Raw genomic sequence first — 21,199 nt, 5'->3', positions numbered from 1 at the left:
CAAGACTGGGGTGGGAGGGAATCAGAATTTTTAACTCACTACAGTACACTTGAGAATGCTGTCAAACATAAAAGTGTTCTGCAAAAAATACCTTTCAGCTTGATTCAGATTTTATACACACAAAGAGAAAGATTTTTGGTCTAGACAGCCTCCCCTTCCAACTACAAGATTAATACCAATTGCTTGCAAGTTATTTTAAAATGGGGGGGGGGACTGAAAAAAAAAGAATTTATTTTGAGGGTACTGCTAAGAAAAAGGTATATGAACAACCAAGAGGGAGAAAGGTCATACTTTAGACTCAATTTCAAGTGATGTCTAACATGCATACAAGCTTCAAAAGTAGCTAACTGCACAAGAAATCAAGCTTATCAGTTATAGATAACTCCAGCGTGGATGATTTTGGGTTATAGCTTCTGTTGTTTCTGATCTCATTTATACATACATATATGTCTGGCTGACCTAAATCAAATACTCATAATTAGTTTAACAAGGACCATACACATTCAGCTCTATAGATTGGTACGAACTCTGGAATATCTTTTTTCCTGAAGCTGGCAGTACAAACTGAATGCCACTAAACAAGTGGTAATCAATGTTTCCTGCATACCAATTATATCCTAAGTGAACCAACATTTTAAGACAAATGGATTCCCCCCTGCCCCCCTGGTTGATCTAAATGTCAAATATGAAGATTCAAGAGAAATAACTAAAATGGGTGTAAAAGGGTGTGGTTGGCAAGACAAGGAAAAATAGGTAACACTCCAGAAAATAAAACATGAAAGTTCCACCAAATTGTGTAAATGAACACAATATAATCCAGATGTCCAGCAGGCAGGGAAAGGGCCAGAGCCTACAAGAGAGCAGCTATTTGACCTCTGCATACACGGAGTGGGGCTTGGATCTGCAGCTGCCCTTTCTGCGTCATTATGAAGGATGCAGGTGTCCCTTAAGAGAGAATGATTCCAGAAAGAGAACAAAAAAAATCTTAGCTCCGACACTTCTTTGTGAGTAGAGCTTTTCAGATTCCACCCAGCTAGGTAAAAACTCATTATTAGCAATCATGGCACTGTAGGCTACCCTGTTCAGAAAAAGAAAAAGGGCAATCCAAACAACAAAGTGACAGTAAAATAGAAAGTAATACTAGAAGGCTGAAGTCCCCTTCATAGAAGATACCGTCTTGCAATAGCAGGCCACTGCCCCTCATTGCCTCATCCTATTGGCTCCATGCCCTCTACTTGCCCCCAACTGGGCTTACTACGTCCTGTCCTGCAGCTGATAGTGCACACAGTAATCTTGGGCTTGAATCCAGTGATGCACAAACAGAAAACTAGATGGACTTAGTGCAGTTCCACTTGTGCAAGACCCTGTGCAATACCTAGTAGTTTGGTCCCTATATATTATAGTGCCCAGGAAATGAATGCACAAGATCTTATGCAACTGAAAACGCAAGTGGGGATACAATAGTGCAAGGAACTCCTGCTGTCTTTTTCTTGTGTTTCTGCTTGCACAAGAGTTTTGTATCATGCCTGTTCAGAGCAATCATCATCTGGGAGCTGATCCTAATTTAGAAGACTATAGGATGTCATGACACTAGAACATCAGTGGGTATGGTTAAAGGGGCAGTTTGCAAACAGATGGGCAGGATGGCAGGGAACCTGGAGTATACAGAAGATCTTCTCTTTCCTACAGTTATCTACTTCAGAAAGACAAGTCCCAGACTTAATAGTTTTGGGTTACCCATAATGGTGCAAGTTCACTAGAGCTACACTGGTTATTTTCTAGACAACCACTGGTGTGGATCCTACCAATCCACTGCACATTTTTTAAAATAAACCACATTTACTTTTGGCTCAAGTCTGAAGCCTTCCTTCAGTCTAGAGAACCTTCCTCCAAATGATATGGATCTTCCATATGAAAGAAGAGCCACTTAAGTTGGAGGAAGACTCCTTACACTGGAGGAAGGCTACTTCAAGGGTGATAGAGCCACCCCATTGAAAGACTACAGCAATCACCTCAGAGATACACTGCATAGGGTTGCCAGATCTGATTGTTGTGCCGGTGGAGGAGGGATTTTCCAGGAGTGGGGAGGAGTGTTGTGACATACTTATGTAAACCTGACATGACATATACATGTCAGGGATGTCGGGGGCGACACTGGTTTTTAAGCAAATCATAGAGTTTTTTGGGGGGAGTGCCTGACACCAAGAGGCCCCCCTCGCCTGCACCAGAAGGGGGGCTGGCAACCCTAACACTGTGGGGAGGGGGTAGCAATCTCACTAGAAATCCCTGCTTCTCGTCAGAAAATTTAGTAAAAGGGCAACTTCCGGCGGACGCTGATTAGAACACTCGCACCAGATGCTGTCTCCGCGTTGTTTCAAACTAAAAGAATTTAAAACGCCTATCATAATAATAAAACTCCTAATCTTGAAAGCTGAGATGGGAAGACCCAAGGGTCAAAAGAAGAAAATACACAGACCTCCACCGGCCGAGGAAGAAATGGAATTATCTAATGAAGACTCCCAAAAGGAGAGGAGGCTCAGGCCACTAAAAAGGGAACGTGAAGGCTCAATCTCGAAAAAGCACATGCAAGAATTTTTTTACAGAACTGAAACAAGAAATAAAAGAAGAAATCAAGAGTCTTATCACTGCAATGACTACAAAAATACACAACTTAACAAAGAGCATGGAAGAAATTAAAGCAGTTCCAGACTCAGCTGCAGCAGAAGTGAAAAATAAGCTATCTTGGAGCTACGTGATTATGAAGCTTGGTCCAAAAGTAAGTTAATGTTACTAGAACTCAGAGTGCGTGAGTGGAAAATTTAAATTCGTGGGATTTCACCAAACTTTGAACAGAACACCAACCTGACTACAGCTTTAAATTCGTGCCTGAGTGGTGAGTTGAAACTTTTGGGTACAGTGGTTAAAAAGGTAAAGGTTCCCTTGCTCGAAAGCCAGTCGAATCTGACTCTAGGGTTGCAGTGCTCATCTTCGATTCAAAGCCGAAGAGCCAGCGCTGTCCGAAGACATTTCCGTGGTCATGTGGCCGGCATGACTAAGCACCAAGGCCACCAGCCTTAATCCTGAATGTTATTGCAGAGATTGTGGACGTTCAAACAAAGAAATAAATTTTAGAAACTGCTCGTAGCCAAAAAGGTTTGAAACTAGATGATGTTATCACCCAAATATTCCCAGATCTCCCATATGAAATCTTGACGGCTCGAAGAAATATGCGTCCAGTGGTACAGAGACTAATAGAACTAAAAATACCATATCGGTGGTTACCTCTGGGTCAGAGTTACCCAAGGGGGAAGGACTTGGACAGCCCATGATGTACCTTCGGGAGAGGAAATGATTACGGCTATTACGCAGGCTGCTGCTGGCTCATAAGACTAGACCTGATAAGGATGTGAAATAGGCAGTGCTGGAATAAAAACGTTTACTTAAATTTAAATTGGAATTTTGCACAATGCGGGTAAGACTGTATGGAGAAGATCCCCACCCCGCCAATGGCGAGTCTCTTTTAGGGACTCCTTTGGAGAACCAAGATTTCAGAGCGGGCAGCACGTCCTGAAGATAAACACTAGAAGAGAAAATTTTTGGTGTTCAGCAGTAATTCTTGCTTTCCTTTAATTGTAATAGTTACATAAAATTATATATTAGAAGTGTAAAGAAATAAATTGACAAGTAATAGCAATTGAAAAAATTAATTTGGGGTTAAGGGGGGTAAGGAAAACAAAAGATGTATGAATTGTATAATGATATATTTTCGGAACATAGAATTAAGTTTGTGGGAATGTTCCCAAGTGGATTATAAAGATAAGACAATAGATATATCAGAAATCAATCCAATTTGGGCATATTGTAGGCTATACAAATTAAATGTTATTCCTTCCTTAGTTATGCTGTTTAGTATAAACTTGTATTATGGGAATTAAAAGCAAAATAATATATATATTTAAAAAGAACATTTACTAAAATATTCTAAAGGACTTGTTTATCGCTCTCTTATAACCATCACTTTCAGTGCAAAATTACTTTATATTAAAGTTGATATGACTATCAATCCAGTCACTTTTTCAAAACTCTGAAATCAGTTCACATGGGCAACTGATAATTCTTTCTGTGAAACAGCATGATTTCCAAATCTTTTCAAAAAAAGGAAAAGAGGAAAAAGAAGGGCAAAGAGAGAGAGAAATTAAGAGCCTCTCACACAAGTTTAACATGGCACAGAAGCATGAAAACCTCTATATTATCTAGTTTCAGTGCTTTACTGGTATCTGTGATGAATGCTACATTTTATCAGAACTTGTATCTCATTCAGAGTATGTAAACACTACTAGCCCATTTGTGGGAGAAAAAACTGCTTTTGCAACTGACCTGCTTGTATGAGCAGTATAATGTCTGAGAATAGTTACATAAGGCCCAGCAGCAATAACAAGTTTTTCGCATAAATGAGTCACTGGTTGGAACATCTGAACTAGTTCAGTATTTATTCAGACGCTGACAACACAAGGACAGGTCCCAACATTTCCACCAGTGGATTAATAAGATTTTTTTAATGATTTGATGGGCATTTGTGCACCCAAGAACATGCATAGGAACCTTTCCCAAGTATTGCGCCTGCCAACATGTTCACTGCATACACATATGCTTCAAACATGATCAAAAACATGGGGTTGACATGTATTTGATATAGCCCTTGAAGTGGTCCGAAGTGGTACATCATACTACAGCTATCCAGAAACAGGAGGATGAACAAAATGGTGCGTTCTCAATTATATATATTTAAATGTTCTTTCTTTATTGAGACAGAGGAAATAAGAGAAAGAATCAAAGTAGCAGTAGCATGAAAAGGCCATATGTATTCCCTGAATTCAGATGTCACTTGAGTTTATGAACCAGTCTTTCTGAGCTTATCTAGGCTTTATTCCCTTCCAAAATGTTCCCAACTGATGCATAACCCCAGAAACTTCTGTGGTTAACCCACAGTTTAATGGATGCTTCTAGCTTTCTGTCTTGAAATAACTTCTTCAAAGAGGAGGAGGAAACACCTAAGTAAAAGTCCGTGACTCTGGAAAGACGTAAATTTATCTACCTTTGCACAGAATAGTTCTTTTCTTCTGCTCTGCAAAGCCAGGATAATTACATCCATAGCTCTATTCTTTCTTTAAAAGAAAACTTTCTACATGGGGTTAAACAGCCTGATCCAGTTTTCAACACAATAGTTTCCTCACTTCTCACAGACCTTTTATTCTTTCTGCAGTGTAGGCAGTATTGTTGGATCTTTCTATAGTGATGTGTCAGACACTGTCACTTGGAGACAAATGGGGTGATGGTGAACTGGAAAGAAGATACAATGGACACTGCAAAGAGATAACAGAAAACTAAAAGAACTGATACATGGCTATGCATTTTGTCAGTACTGTGACTGAAATAAACAACCATGGGACAGTCTTCAACAGTTTTTATGGTCTTATTTTTTATAATATTAAAAACACAGTGACAAGTAAGTACCACATCTCATCATATTTACATGCACGAGCTCTCAGACTAGAGTTGGTATGTATCTTAACTGTGGAGAATCTGGTGCCCAAGTAACTCACTCAGAAGTGCCTTATTGCAATCCTGTTTAGTTCCTCTGCAAAATGAGCACCACACACCAAATGCCAGCGATCCATTCCTGCAGAGCCTTGGTATGTGTTAGTTTATCAATGTTGGCCTGGGTCTGTTGAGCTTCTTTCATACAGAACAGTATCCTGTGCAAGAGGAACAGACCCTCCACATTTAACACATTGGTTCTGCTCAGACCCTGTACGGAACCATGGTTTAATTAAACTGTCAAAGGTGATTGTTCAAACATGGGACAGTACAAACATGGGACAGTACAATGAATATAAGCAGTGCGGTGCCCACTTTTTCACTTCAGAGACCTCTATCACTGATAGCTAGCAAGTGATTATCCAACATCCAAATCCAAGCAGGGAAGCCAACTGCAGGCTCAATGGGGCTTTGAAGAAGGTGTGAGGTGAGTTCAGAGGCTGAAGAGACATCTTCATCACCCCAAGCAACTGAGCACAATTTAAATTACAGCCAAGGTTTATTGTAGATCTTAAATTGCATAACAACTGTTAAAGCACTCATTAAGTTAATTACAAGCCTGCACCAAAAATTTCCCACCTGCTTCCTATTTCCTGCCCCACCATAATATATTTCCCAGCAGGCAGTGCTTCCACCTCTGGTCAGAGCCACTGCTCTGTCTAAGACCACCACATCAGGGTCTATTAAATCAAGATCGGGGGGGGGGAGTTTGAAATTGGTTGTTTGTTAATGTCTTAACTCTGCTTTTATATGATGAAGAAACATAGAAATCTTGGCTTTATCCTGGCAGTGACGTGCTGCATTCCCTGGGAACAGAGATCCCCCGCCAAAGCAAAGGGAAGGAAATTAGCATTTGTCAAGGTAAATCAAAATTTGAATTTAGGATTCTGTAAATTGAAGCCTGGTTCCCAAAATTAACCATAGGTAACATAACTAAGGTAATAATTCTGATGTATTTAGGTCAAAGCATGGTAGAGTGATTGGCTGGTTTCGATCTACCTTTTGACGATGTACTAAAGAAAGATTAACCCCATCTAGGTCTGATAGATCAACACCAGCCAAAGTAAAAAACATGGGAGTGCTCTTGGATCTGGCCTTCCTGATGGATAAACACAGCCTTCTTTCAAGTACACCTTGTTTACAAACTAGGGTTGCCAACTCTGGTTAAGGAAATACCTGGAGATTGTGGGGGTGGAGCCTGGAGAGGGTGGGGTTCGGGGAGGGGAGGTACTTCAATGGGGTATAATGCCATAAAGTCCACCTCCCAAAGCAGCCATTTTCTCCAGCTGAGCTGATCTCTTTTGCCTGGAGATCAATTGTAATAGCAGGCGATCTCCAGCCATCACCTGGAGGCTGGCAACCCTATTACAAATGGCCCCCTTATTTAGACTCTGCAGACCTAGCCACACGATATATGCTCCCATTAACCTCCAGACTGGATGACTGTAGTGGACTTCATGTGGGGTTGTATTTGAAGACTGCTCAGAAGCTTCAGTTTGTACAAAACGCAGCAAGAAGACTCCCCTCAGAGGGCGGCCGCTCAGAACATATCACTCCCGCATTGCTTCAATTGCAAAGGTTACCTGTTTGCTTCCAGGACCAATTCAAACTGCCAGTCATTGTCTTTAAACCTCTTCACGGCCTAGGGTTCTCATACTTATCAAACCGCAACTCCCAGTGTACTCCCACGTGCCAGTTATGTGCCTCAGGCAATCTTTTCAATGTGGTGCCCGCTCTCAGGACTATCGATACACCAACAGCTAGGTTGTGAGTCTTGTGTGTGATAGGCCTAGCCCTCTGCAATGGCCTAACAGTGGAAGACATTTCTGTTTCAAGGGGGATTTAGATGAGAGTCATTTTTTTCAGATTTAGCTGTGTGTTTTTAAATCAGTGTGTGTTTACTGTATTAATGGACTTTTAATGTTTTATGTCCTTGCAACATGCTGTTGCATTGTAAAGCTGCCTTAAGTCCAAGAAAATAAGGTGGGATATAAATATTGTAAATAAACAAATAGACGGTGTTTGCACAGCTTGGTGACTGCGAGAAAATGCATAAATCCAGCAGGGTGTCTTGTCACTATTCTAGTAACAGCCACTATCAGCAGCAACCCTCATATTACTGTAAGTTATATGGATACCACAGTATTACATAGAAGAGGAACTCCAGGCTAACCTATCTGTGTGATACTTCTAACCATCTCCTTCATGCCTACTATTTGCCAACAACCTTTGAGAATTAGATTGCGCATCTGGCAAACAGCATCACACATGGACCTGGGTCACTTTTAAAGCACAGGGTATTCTGTGAGCCATGGAAATAAAAATATAAACAACTACACAGGATTATTTGAGGAGATGTACCTATACATGCAGAGTCTCTTAACTGTGAAAGCTTTCAAATCAGGCACATTGGAAAAAAAATTACACACATCTCCAGCTAATGTAATTACAAGGACATGATTTCAATCTAGCAAGTGTGCCATACGAATAGATTATTATTAATGGCTGTTAGGAAATAATAGTTGGAGGTATATCCTGGCACTGAGAAGACAATCTGGGTTGCTCTAGATTGGAATACTAAATAAAAATTGCTGCAAGTCTTAAAAAGCAGCACCCAAATACAATTAGGAGCCCCTGGAAGATTCACCAATATGTAAGACGCATCCCCAAGACAAAAACTGGGTAAAGACTTTAGCTCAACTGATAGGCAACCATGGTTATTTTAAATGGAAGTTTCAATTCTTTCAAGACACGATTGGTCTTCAAAGATCCTTGAGTAATAAATATTTCGACTGTCCTCCACAATCCTTGTTCACATTTGAGGCCACACGTGTTTTCAGCTCCTCCTCTCAACTCTTTGCAAAATATTTTCCCCTACCTCTTATCAACCTCCTTCCAAAAATATTCTTGATTATCTCAGTAACAAAGGAGTTTGTTCTTCCTCAAATACTACCTTACAGTCACAAAGAGGGTTTTACTGAAATTGCACAGAAAAAGTTTATATATTGGAAACAGCATGGCTACCCAAACTTTACTTCTCTGCAGGTGTAAATATGCGAGTCTGGTAATAAGTTCCCACTAAGAAAAGAGTTATTTATATTAAAATATTAAAGCTATTTAATGAGCTTTCTCCCCTTACCCTCCAAAAAGTAAGTTAAGTGTGTGCCTTAACCTGCTTGAGGCAAAGGAAGTTTCAAACATATTGGATTTGAAACTAGCCATTATTTCCCATGTTGCAAAAATGGCAATTTTATTTCCCGACAGCAAATGAAACTGTCAGGAAAATTTAGATGCAATAAAACTGTGTGGTTAAACCAACATGCTGGATTTGGACTAAAACTGAATTAAAGGAATTAAAATTAAGCATTATGTCAGTCAAACTTTATAAAAACTATATTAAAATGGGGATTTTCACTGGGAAAACTTAGGAGTTTGGACTTGGTCAAGTCCAATAGGACCCATCCACTTCATCTCTATCAATTGTGTCACATTTGAAATTTGCACAATGAAAAATATTTTGCATAAGTGTCTTGCTTCTGGCAACCTTTCCACCTTTATAAAAAGTTGTCAGGCAGTGTGTGACTTCCACGGTGCAGAGTTCTAAAATGGTGGCTTCAGTCCAAGGCTAGCTAATAACGGCTGACATGCACTGGAATCTTGAGGCCTAAATCAACATTGTTTTCACAGCTGTAATTAAGCCACCTAATCAGAAGCACATTTTGACGGGACAGTTTCTGGAAGCCAGACATTACAATTTCTTATGCCTGGAGCGCAGTGGCTCATGAGAGGTCCTCATTTAATTTCAGGGTTTGGGTTGTTTTTTTGGTTTTTTTTTAAAGACGCAGTAAAAAGGAAAGTTTTAAAAAGTACTGCACAACTGTTGAAATGAAGCAGGCCTTATGTGTTCATGCCTTGACCATCTTTGCATCCCACCCTCCCTTTAGCTCGCTGCAGAGTCCCCATCTCTCCAGTGGCAGCTGCACGCAGTGAGAATAAGGAACCTTGCCAAGATCAACAGATGAGCTGGTCTGAACTGGCTCTCTGTGTGTTCCAATTGTAAATTGTGCTGGTGATGATTAGAGAACTCCAACACAGGATGTTGACTATTAAAACTATCCAGAGAAAATAAGGGCTTTTTAAATTTCGGGGGGGGGGGATTGGTACACAGTGCTGTGTCTATGACTTTCAGACAATACAAAATAAACTCATGAATTAACTAGATTTATATACAACACAAACACACAGAGAGACTTTCTCTAACCCTAACCCTAACCCTTGTTTTCCATTTTTATGCAAGAATGTTGATGTTGTTGGGTGCTGTTGTTCAAGCAGCATACACAGGTGTACAACCTCACTGCCTTTTAAGGGAAGACCGTCCTCAGTCCCTAAGAATCTGGAAGTTTATTAATGCTTGTTCTCACTTCACTATGTTGCATTTAAAAAAAAACAACAGCTAAAATATTGTCTTGGTCGTGTGCTGTGGTACTGCTGCATTTGAACATAAACTTTCAACCTCAGTGGCTATTATAAGACTACCATTATGAAGGCCCTAGTCACTGGGGTCTGATTACATTTAGTTCTGCATTTTAATTGCATATGGATTCTATTAACTCACTCCTTTGCCTTATAGGCAACGTTTTAATCAAATTACTATAATTTTCAAATATGTTACAAAAGCTTGACAAGGTAAAAGTTCACATACCTGAATATATAAAAAAGTCTATATAGAAAGAAAAATACTCTTTGTCCCCAAAAGGGAGAGCAAATATATTGTCAGATTACTCTGAATTTTTTTCACACCTTGCTCCAACTAGCGCTTCCTGACTCATGTGGTTCTCATATTTTATTGCCATTGGCTTGGATCCAAAGGGCCACCACTTCTTCCCCTTGACAGTCAGCTTGCCCATACTACCTTAAACGCCATTCTAACGTGTCCCTCCCAGGCCACATCAAAAAGGTTTGGGGGGGGGGGCTGGGGCTTTAGTTGAAAAGATAGGACAAGAACATTGATTGTAGTTCTCAGCTGCTCTACCAACAAAGTGATTAAATAATTTTAGTACTGATGACTAGAATGATTACCTGACAGTCTCTTGTCAGATTCTATGCTGAAACTGTCAGATTCTATGCTAGCACCATATTTGAAAGAGCCCCAACACAATGCCAGTAATGTTATATCCCATTCCACTATCTTGCAATGGGAGGGAGGGGCTTGCTGTGAGGAGTAGCCTGATCCTTGGTGCTATTTCTTCTATTTTTTTTAGAAAACAGGGGAATAGATGTTCTAGAGTGAGTGTGCACAGGCTTCAAAGATCACAGAACAAACTTTTAATATAGTTGGCAATCACACTGGAAGGAGAAAGTAACTGGACTAGATTAGTGTTGTCATGCTTCAATGGTACATAACAATTTAAGTGATAAGGACTTAAACAATTTGTAAAATGACATTCATGAAAAAGCACTGGCACGAGAACAGTTCATCAACTAGCATGATGCTCATACAAGCATACTTCATATGGCAGTTGTGAGTTCTACATAATGTACCATGAGATATTTACCAGCAATGTAATATTGCAATCTGAGTATTAGGAAAATAAGATACTCCAACCACAGAAGTACTACCTGGATAAAATGTGTCCAGATCCTTGCAGCAATAAGTAGTGATTACATTTATTATGCTTAAAATACTCTTGCTGCTTCTTAACAACTTGGTTATTTCTAACAGACTCATACTTTTTCAAGTCTCTATTCAGCCTGTTGAAAAGTCTACTGAATTATGTCATCTCCATTTGCGCACACTGCCTCAGCATGTGGTATTTTATCACAATGACGCATTATTGAAACAAATGAAATATCACACACAATACTACATAAAAGTACTAACAGAAATGTTGGTTGGATTACAATATCAATTAAGACATCTATCCAAAAGCAACAACTCTTGGCATTTCCAGTGGTAGAATGACAGCCTGACTCTTTCTCCAGCTGTTATCTCACTTGTAGCTGTCCTCTCCTGAGGTTCATTACTCTTTTTCCCCTTCATCTGAAGCTGTACTCCTGACCCCAGCAAATTTCCATCTCCTCTTCAACCATGTGATCCCCGGCTCCTCAGTTTCTCTTACACATTCCTTCTCCCAATTCTTTTTTGTCCATTTCCTTTTCCCTTTATTTCCTCATACAATCTAGATTCCAAAAGGCTGAGTAATTGCTGGGAATTCCTCCTGATATACAACAAACTTGAACAATTCTGTTGCAGCCAACTGGACATTCTTCATACTGCATGTACACTGACTCCACTGTTCTGCCTTTTCCTTTGGCCTTTGGCACTTCCAGATGTTTACAGCTAAAACTCCTCAGTACTTACAGCAGCCTTCAGCACCAAAAGAAAGATTTTCCTGCTTTGAGAGGGAAGGACCAGCCACACTACATGTTGGCTGATCCAAGGGCTGGTTAGATTTTCAGAAAGTGAAATATACCTACCACTGCACAAAACCTAGAGGGAAGACCCATGGACTGTGTGCACACTGTGCTAATGTACACTGAGCCAAAGTCAAGATAAAGTAATCATAATATGGACATTGTTAATGTGTATATACAGAGTTCAATTCAGGCTTAGATAACTGTGTCTTTTGAATATGTTATTACATGTAGTCTGAGTTTGTGTGTTCCAAAAAAGTTGGTTAAAGAGCTGAACATTGGAAATACTGCTGTTTATGACTTCTGCTATTACTAAGGAGAGCTGTGTTTGTATTAAGTACTAATACAGAAATATTGCATTCTGAAATTCTAGATACACAATCCCAAATACTAGTGGAAAACCTCTCAAAACAAATTCAAATGTGTGAAATGGCAACAGAATAAAATACACCTCATTAGAAAACAGGGAATTGTGATCTGTATATTTTGAGGAAGAAATACAGATTCAACACACTGCATATACTACAAGATACATTATACATAATCAATGACACAAATCTAATCACATGTCACTTATCATATGTCAATAAAACATGCTGGATACATGACATTTCCTGTTATACCCCAAAATTCAGCTGTACTAGTGAAACCTTTTCACTTTGTGCTTACATAGATTTAACTAGTTTGCAGGAAATGGTTATGCTTAATCAGATGTATCACAGCTTTTTTCTTAGCAGAGTAAACCACAACTCCGTTCTTTAAAGAGCTTCTCAGTGCTCTCTCTGGCCAAAGAGTAACAGTTCGCTGGTTTAGTGTGTGCTCTTAGCAGGATACCCAATCCATTGTTAAAACTAGCGGGATGGAAAATGTGGGAGGAACACCTTTCCCAGCTGTAGCACCTTGCTGAGGATCTGTTCTTCCCCTCCTGTTTGGCTGCCTGTAAAGCCTAGATGTGGTCAGAAGTGTGAACCCTTAGGTGTGAGTTGAGTGGCAAGGCAACAAATAAGTCCAATAGCCTGTTGTTTTGCTATTTTATTGATATATACAATTTTTAATACAAGTCATTTTCTGTCCCTTTGGGGGGGAAAGTGGGGTAGAAATAAGTGGTCTTCTTGACTTGTACACTAGTGGCATAAAAAAACAAGCCACAAGAACAGCTCACAGATAAACCAAGCAAGATAACCAAATAGCTTTTTAAAAAAAATCTGCAGATTCTAGCTAAAGCAATATCCTTGGATTTAAGCTGATTAAGACCTCTAATCCTAAACCATTGGGTCAGTTACTGAAATCCTAAATAAGTCTATTAAAGGGCTGTTCATGCTGTTTGAAGTCAATAGGACTGAATTGTGTTATTCCAAGTACTGCAGTTTAAGACAAATACAGCGAGATGTTACTGAAGGATCTAGCTTATTTTACCATCACTCCTGTATCAGAACAACAGAAAAGGATCCTAAGGTACTCAAAAGATGTATCAGACACAATTGAATTAATTCAAGATACTGAATTACTTAGTGGGCTGAACTCTTGCAAAACTTGTAGAGGATTTTAAATGGAGAATTTCTTCAACAATTCAGAAATGCAGTTAACCATATTATTTCACTCCAATCTAATTTAATTGCAAGGAAATGCCAAGTGATCTATCTGCCTGATGCTTATAAGGGAGAAAGCATATCATGCCTTTTAAACAGATAATATAGTATACCTAAGTAAGTATGACTTACATGTCTGTCAACACGTTCTAATTACCAGTTTGATTAAGCATATGAGGTTGGATTCTAGGAACTATAAGTACAGCTTCTCTTGCACAATGGATCTTTCTGGCCTCTCACTTTCAGCAGTTCCCTAAACCCATAAAGTTAGCATTGTAGCATGGGGGGTGGGTTCTGCAGTGGGAAGGAATCACTAGAAATTGCTGCCAGATGAAACACATCCTTGTGCTTGTGAAAGAGAAATGTTTTAACTAAAAATGTTGCATGTCGATGAGCGTGTTTTTTTTTTAAAAAAAAACCCTTTGTTCCAAAATCTAAATAAAGGCTTCACTGTTGAATGCAAACAAATTATGAAGCTACGTTTTTGGCACTGACAGTCCCGCATACTTTTTAGTACAAGCAGGGCCGGCCCCAGTTTCCCCCCCCCCCATTGGCGAGGATACCTTCTGGCGCCCCCCCCCGTGTGCCCACCAACTTCTGGCGCCCCCCCTTCTGGCGCTGCGCCTCCCCAAGTCTGGGGGCTGCTGCCAAAGTCGTCTAGAGAAGCGAAACGCCTGTTGTCTAGGAAAGTGAAATTCCTGTCTCTGCAGAAGACGGGAGGGTGTGTGTGTCATAACGCTGACTTCTCGCTTTCTAGTGCCCCCCCCCCATTTACAGCTATAAATCTGAATCCCCAAAGTGAGACCCCATTTGTTTGGAGGAGGAGAGGAGCAAAGAGTTGCAATCGAAGCATCAAGACAAACTTGGGGATTCGAACTTTCTTCCGAAGGTGGCACTATTTACCAGGCGGGGCTTTGCTTAATTCCTATTTAGCTCCACGCTTCAGCAGCCGGGGACAGGCAGCAGAGCTGCAGCGGGCGGGCCAAGGGGGCGAGTGGCAGCCGGGCTGGAGGAGCCGCTGGTGTGGAGAGGTGCTCACTGTTTGCCGTGCTGCTCCAGCCGTGCGCCCTGGCTGATCCATGCCGAGGACTTCATGCCGTGCTGAGGACTTGCTTTTGGCGGGGTGGGCGGATGCAGTTTGGCACCCCTAAGGGGTGGCCCACTCTAGCCGAACGCCTAGTTTGCCTAGTGAGCAAGCCGGCCCTGAGTACAAGACAGAATGACAAACCTGAATTCTTCCTCCTACTCTATACTGACTATGAAACCTTTCAAGTAGTGATTGGTTTGCACTGCTGCTCTGAAACGTAAAAACAAATTAGTGATAATGTCTACATAATAAATACAAATGCTCTAGTGTCATTGACACCCCGGTTATCATAAGCAAACTGAGGGGTCTGCAGACAGCCATGTGATGGTAAAAATTCCAAGAATAAAAGAAAATGAAAAATTAAAGCAGACACTTACTGAGTGCAAGCTTTCATTTTCACGAAGACAAGCAGTTTGGAGTTCTGATTTCAAAGCTGCAATGTGATGCCGATGGGATGCGATTTCTCTTTCTAGTGTGGCAACTCTGGAGCCCGCTAGTTGATAGACGTCCATAAAACTTACCATCATAGCCTTAACAGAAAAGAAAAGGGAATACTGTTACCGATAAATGTTCTTTTTAAGTTTGTACCACCTATGCCAATGTCAAATCATGTTTCCAGTGTATACTTCTCTCTAGAATAGTATCCAAAGATAAAAAAGATTTGTAAACAGTCCCTCAATACTGACCAACATTGAGTATATTTCTGCCAATACTGTAAGTGATGAGTATTAAAGCCCCCCCCCAATACACAGTATTTGAAGATGTGTTTTGGTTTGTAAACAACACTTCTGGACTCTATTTAAACTCTTCCCTCAGCTAATTTCACTCTAAGTCATCAGAGAAGAAAGTAAGTACGAACATTTTCAAAATGAATGGAGTTGCTAATTCTCCCAACTCACCTTTAAAAAGAATTAGATTTAATTTGGCATGAAACTAAAGAAAGTTACAGACCTCTGAAAGTAAATAATCCGATTACAATATAGCTGGGAAAATAATTCTGTTCAGGTATATAGTGGAGGAATGTCCCAGCCGTGTAATATTGATCAGACCGATAATAAAGTTAACTGCACTAGAGAGTATAAATGATTTGGCAGTGCTGGTAACTTGATATCTAACCTAAATAGTATAACACAGTTGGGATTATTAGACTTCTTTACAACTGGTTAATCACATTTTATAGGTTATAGTTTCCCTTTGAAGTGACCTGTACTGATTTTTCCAAATGTAAGAACAGCATTAAGCTTGATAAAAAATCTACTCCTTTATTAAATAAACTAAGATTAAAATGATACATGATGCCCTCTTTAGTGTCTTCCCTTTTTATGCAACAAAATAGTTGCTATTTTAGAATGATCAGTGGCAACTAGGAAGAATCTATTTCAGATAGCTGGTCCTGATCCACCAAATCCAGACACAGGTGCTTCTCAAATATGTTTTTCAAGTTTCAATAAGATTCTGAAAGCAAAGCTCATCTGCAGGCAACAGTAGGAACAATATCATTTTGATAGAGATCATCACCCTGACCAGGGGTGAAAGTAGTTGGAGTCTTGGTAAACAAGTGGTTGAAGTGATATCACCCATCTTCCGATTTAAACTCTTCCCTCTTCAGGCCAGCATTAGCAAAAAAAAACTTTCACCCCTGACCTTGCAAGGGAGAAACGTGTAGGAAAACCGCTTCAAATCACAGGGTCCCTTGCTGCACTAGGAACTTTACACAAACTCCATGTGAATAAGCATCTGCCTTTCAGCTGTGCAGCCAAACACAAGGCAACCACTACAGCCCTCATTCACACAACTCCTCCCCTGCCACTGTCTTGGGCACCCCTTGCTGCCCACTACTATATCTGGATTCAAGGGGGAAGCTTCAAATGGGCACAACTCTGACACTGCTGTGGAAGCTGAAACAAAAGTAGATTCTGTTGCTACCATGCTCGTCAGTGAATTTTGCCCACTGTAACGGGGATGTTATTAAATCTCACAGTGTTTTTGCACCTGGGACTAATAATGTCTTTTAGCATGAAATGCATCACTTGTTAATGCCTAGGAGAGAGCCATTTAGTTGAACACACATTATAGCCCACATAGCTTTTTAATTTAGAGAAATGTGAAAAGATTTGTCAGTTGCAAAAAAAGTCCACACCTATAAAAAGAAAAGCATCTTGACATTTCATGTGGGGTGTCACTCAAACACTACAAAATGTTATCTACACAATCATAGATTTTTTTTAAAAAAATCACCTACTCCACAATATTTTCTTTTTGTTCTCACTTTAGAGGAAGGCAATCTTTGCTCTTTTTTTTTTTTTTAAACAAAACGGGGGGGAGGGACGAGTAAAACACCATTCCATTCCAGTACGCAAATACCAGAAAGTTAGACAAGAACAAATGACTAGATAGAATAGCATCTTATGTAATAATAAAAAACTGTAGTCATTATGAATCCTGCTACAATCCAGTTTAACCTCCCAAGTGACATTTAGACAAGGCTACATACATTTTAATTTGGACAGGTTCTTTGGGGTAACATTTCCTTCTTTCCCCTAAAGGAACCATGGAATTTTCATGTATCAAGTGTTCTGAGCCTCATATTTAAATCTCAGTGGAAAGATGGTATTTCCAGTAGTCTCCTGTATTTATTAGTGTGCTGCCAAGAACCGATTTATTGCTGAGTCAGCACAAAGTATCCTGTAGAATGATTAAGAAAAATCAAGGTCTCTGATTAGGAGGAAAATAGAACACTTGTATAGGCTGCAGTCTACAAGGCTTTTGCACTATGTAGCTGCCTTGTTTGAGAAAGGAAGCTGGGTGTCAGACAGCTTAAGCTTTTGGAAATTCATTTTTTAAAAATAAATACTACATTAATGTTTAAGACTGAAAATCATCAAACCTCTGTGCTGTTGCTTCCCTGACAACATGACAGGGGTCTCATTTTTACTGACAACTCTTGCTCACTGGGAAGAAAGGCACCAACACAGTTGCCAAGGTTAAGGAGTCATGGCTGGATGTTACTGCACAGTTCAATCAAACTTTCTAACTGTTGCCTGTAAAGATACAACACACTGCAACTGGTACTTTTGTTGTTGTTCAGTCGCACAGTCGAATCCGACTCTTCGTGACCCCATGGACCTCATCACGTCAGGCCCTCCTGTCCTCCTCTGGAGTTTGCTTAATTCATGTTCATTGCATCTATGACACTGTCTAACCATCTCATACTTTGCCGTCCCCTTCTTCTTTTACCTTCAATCTTTCCCAGCATTAGGGTCTTCTTCAGTGAATGCTCCCTTCTCATTTGGTGGCCAAAGTATTTGAGCTTCTGCTTCAGTATCTGACCTTTCAGGGAACAGTCAGGGTTGATTTCTTTGAGGATTGACTGATTTGATCTCCTTGCAGTCCAATAGACTTTCAAGAGTTTTCTCCAGCACCATAATTCGAAAGCGTCTATTCTTCGGCACTCGGCCTTCCTTTTGGTCTTACATAGATCTTACTAGTGCAAAATTATTCTGTCTCACAAACAAAAAGACTGTCCCCCCATCTTACACTTAAGGGGGCAGGCAACAAGACTGTCCTCTTTGGAGTCACTGCAGTATACGTGGCCATGTGAACATATCATGCTGGAAGAAACATATCTATTTCAGAGAGAAGGTACATGAATGCAGATTCCCTTCTTGGAACTCATTGCACTTATGACTTCTCTTTAAAAACAAAATCTGTATGATCCTTTCAACATTCCATGCACACTCATTTTAAGATACGTACGTATGACTCTGGAAGGACTGCTTGTATTCCTTTAAAGGTAACATATAATGAGGTTCACTATCTTTGCTGTCATTCTAGCTGCGTCTGAAGAACTGAGCAGTGACTCACGAAAGCTTATACCCTACCACAAATTTTGCTAGTCCTCAAGGTGCTACTGGGTTCTTACTCTTTTCTTTTGTTGTACTCTGTCCATGATAATTTGCGCTCCTTTTCAAACACAAAAGAATGTATGTACAGTCCACGCTTTTTCTTAAAATTTGATTGGAAACAATTCAAAGGCAGTGAAGACCATTCAATACTTATAAGTACCAATAAATAATGTTTTCTACCAATTACAGTTCTGAACACTTTTCCTAGGCAGAAACTCAATGTTTCCAAGAATGGGTAACTGATAAGGTCATACTTTTCCACAAGAGATTTCTATGCCTAGGAGTTCAGTAAGCAATACTAAATAGAATATTTCATTTATCTCAAAAATGTGGAGATGTGAAAGGTATTACATGAACATTTTGGTGCTTCGTTTTGATATGTTCACGTAGGAACAACTGCGATTCATAAACCATACTGTGTTCAGTCACTACCCACCCCTCCAACTTGTCCTGTCCGCTCAGCAGACAAGGGTGTACCAATGCTGAAACAGCTTACAAATATAGCCCACAGGCGTACAACAGCAGTAAAACAAAACCAGCTTCAGTTGATATGGCATAATAATTCCGCAGGAAGCGTGATCTGGCTACAGTGATCCATGCTCTGATTACATCCAGGTTAGACTACTGTTACTGTCAGCAAGCTGCCAAATTTCTTTTATTTTGGTTTTCCCATGTATGTGCTTGCTTTCGCTTTCATATGTAGACCCGTTGATGCGCTTAATTGCTTAGCTGCTGGAACGTGTATATCTCTCAAGGCCTGCTGCTGGATAGTTGCTTTGCTGATCTCACGGAGGGCCATGGGAAGGAGATATGTTATGCCGCCTAGAAGTGTTGGCTCCCAGGCCCGATGGCGCGCGCAGGAAATCCCGCAATTGGGCCTCAGCTGTTTGAATGTACTATAACCTGCCATGCTCGTTGCTTCCCCCCCATTCCTAACAGTGATCCTGTACATGCACCTATAGCTTCAAATAAAGTAAAACCTTTCTGCAAGAGTGTACTTCATTGATGCTGTGGGGAAGCCTGACAGTTACACGCATTACATGAGGCTGCATTTGAAAATGGTCTGAAAAATTCAACTCAACCAAAAGGCAGCAGCCAGGCTATTGTCAGGGGTGGGGATACAGAGATCTGCACTGGCTGCCCATCTGGGCACAATTCAAAATATTGGTTCTTATCTTTTAAGCCCTCAATATGTTGGGGCCAGATTACCTGAAGGACCTCCCCTTCCTATACTGTCTAGGCTGCCAGTTAAGATCTGTTTCACAGCTCTGCTCTCTGTGTCCCTGCCTTCAGAGATGAGGCAGGTAGCAACCAGAGACAGGGCTTTTTCAGTAGTGGCACCTCACTTGTGCAATGTACTTTCCCCTTTGAGGCTCACCTGGCCCCTACGTTGCTTTCTTTTAGACACCGGGCCAATATATTTCTGTTTACTCAGGCTTCTAAGTAAGGGATTGATTTCTAACACCATTTTAGCCTGGAAACATGACTTATGTTGTTATGCTTTTTAAAAAATGCTGGATTTTAATTTAATATTTTTTAATGTTTTGCTTGTATTGTTTTTATTTTGTAAGCCGCCTTGGGGCAGGTTCCCAGAGAGGCAGCATAAAGATATTCTTTAAAATGAACAAAATGCATGCAAAAATATTTTCTTAACACTAAAAAAAATCCACTTTCCTTAAGAAGTGTCTTTAATGCATAACATACAACGTCTGAACACAGGGTTAATCAAATAAAGTTTGAATAAAAGATTCTCTTATTTAAAAATTACATTATGTGGAATCCAGCACGGTTCTGGCATGAAAGGAAGGCACTTCCATGCACATTCAATGTGTCTGATTTCCTCTGATTTCCCTGTTCGATGCAGATCACTGACCTACATCCCGAGCCATTTGATGGGCTCCAGGCTTTTAGGACTGATTGGGGGGGGGGGTGTCACAAGAGTGTGCAGTGGGAAAGAGAAGATGAGAAAGCCTCATGGCATGAGCAGAAAGCCACTTGCAGTTAGGCTACCACCAATTTCACAGTGGAAATTAGGCTGGTTTTTTTAAAAGACAAAGAAATCATAGGATACATTTACAATGTGATTTCGTACTTAACTGGTAGGACCAACAACCGACCACTAGAAACTAATCATTACAAAGGGGGGGGGGGAATCAACATGCAGCTTATGCTACTCTTTATTAGGAAACAGTCAGGTCTAAGGATTTCTGAACATTATACGGAAAGCAGATTTTACAACCTAGACAGACACATATGGCACATTTATTTTAAAACCGAAATCCCCTTCCAGACTGAGGGGTATTGTAGGAATGTCAATGGGGCAGGAAACCTAGCCACAGCAATTCTGAAGGCTGAAGAATTTTAATTTTAAGCATTAAAAAGCCATTTTAAATTGAAATACAGGATGTAAGTTAATAAAATCTAAAACAAGCAGAAGGCTGCCAACAAATGCAGAAGGCAGCAACAAATTACTTAGGAGTAACCAAATGTAAGGAAGTAATAAGAGAGCAAATCTGTTTTCCCAGTGACCTCCTCCCCTTTCTTTTAACCTTCCTGCCTTTCCATTATGTGCTACCTTATGTACTACAGCTGATTTCCAGAATAAT

General features: G+C 40.2%; 1 protein-coding gene across 1 annotated transcript in view; it reads right to left on the bottom strand.

Moving 5' to 3' along the window:
• The window catches only part of CCDC171 (coiled-coil domain containing 171), a 215,457-nt gene that overhangs the window by 7,632 nt on the left and 186,626 nt on the right, over positions 1-21,199 (bottom strand). Inside the window, exon 25 of the mRNA XM_015425408.1 lies at positions 15,066-15,218. Coding sequence (XP_015280894.1) covers positions 15,066-15,218 — 153 coding nt within the window. The remainder of the gene's footprint in view (positions 1-15,065; positions 15,219-21,199) is intronic.

This window comes from Gekko japonicus, unplaced genomic scaffold, assembly GCF_001447785.1.
Source record: "Gekko japonicus isolate JY-2015 unplaced genomic scaffold, Gekko_japonicus_V1.1 scaffold191, whole genome shotgun sequence".
Classification (NCBI taxonomy): domain Eukaryota; kingdom Metazoa; phylum Chordata; class Lepidosauria; order Squamata; family Gekkonidae; genus Gekko; species Gekko japonicus.
This window is presented reverse-complemented; position numbering and strand designations above follow the sequence as displayed.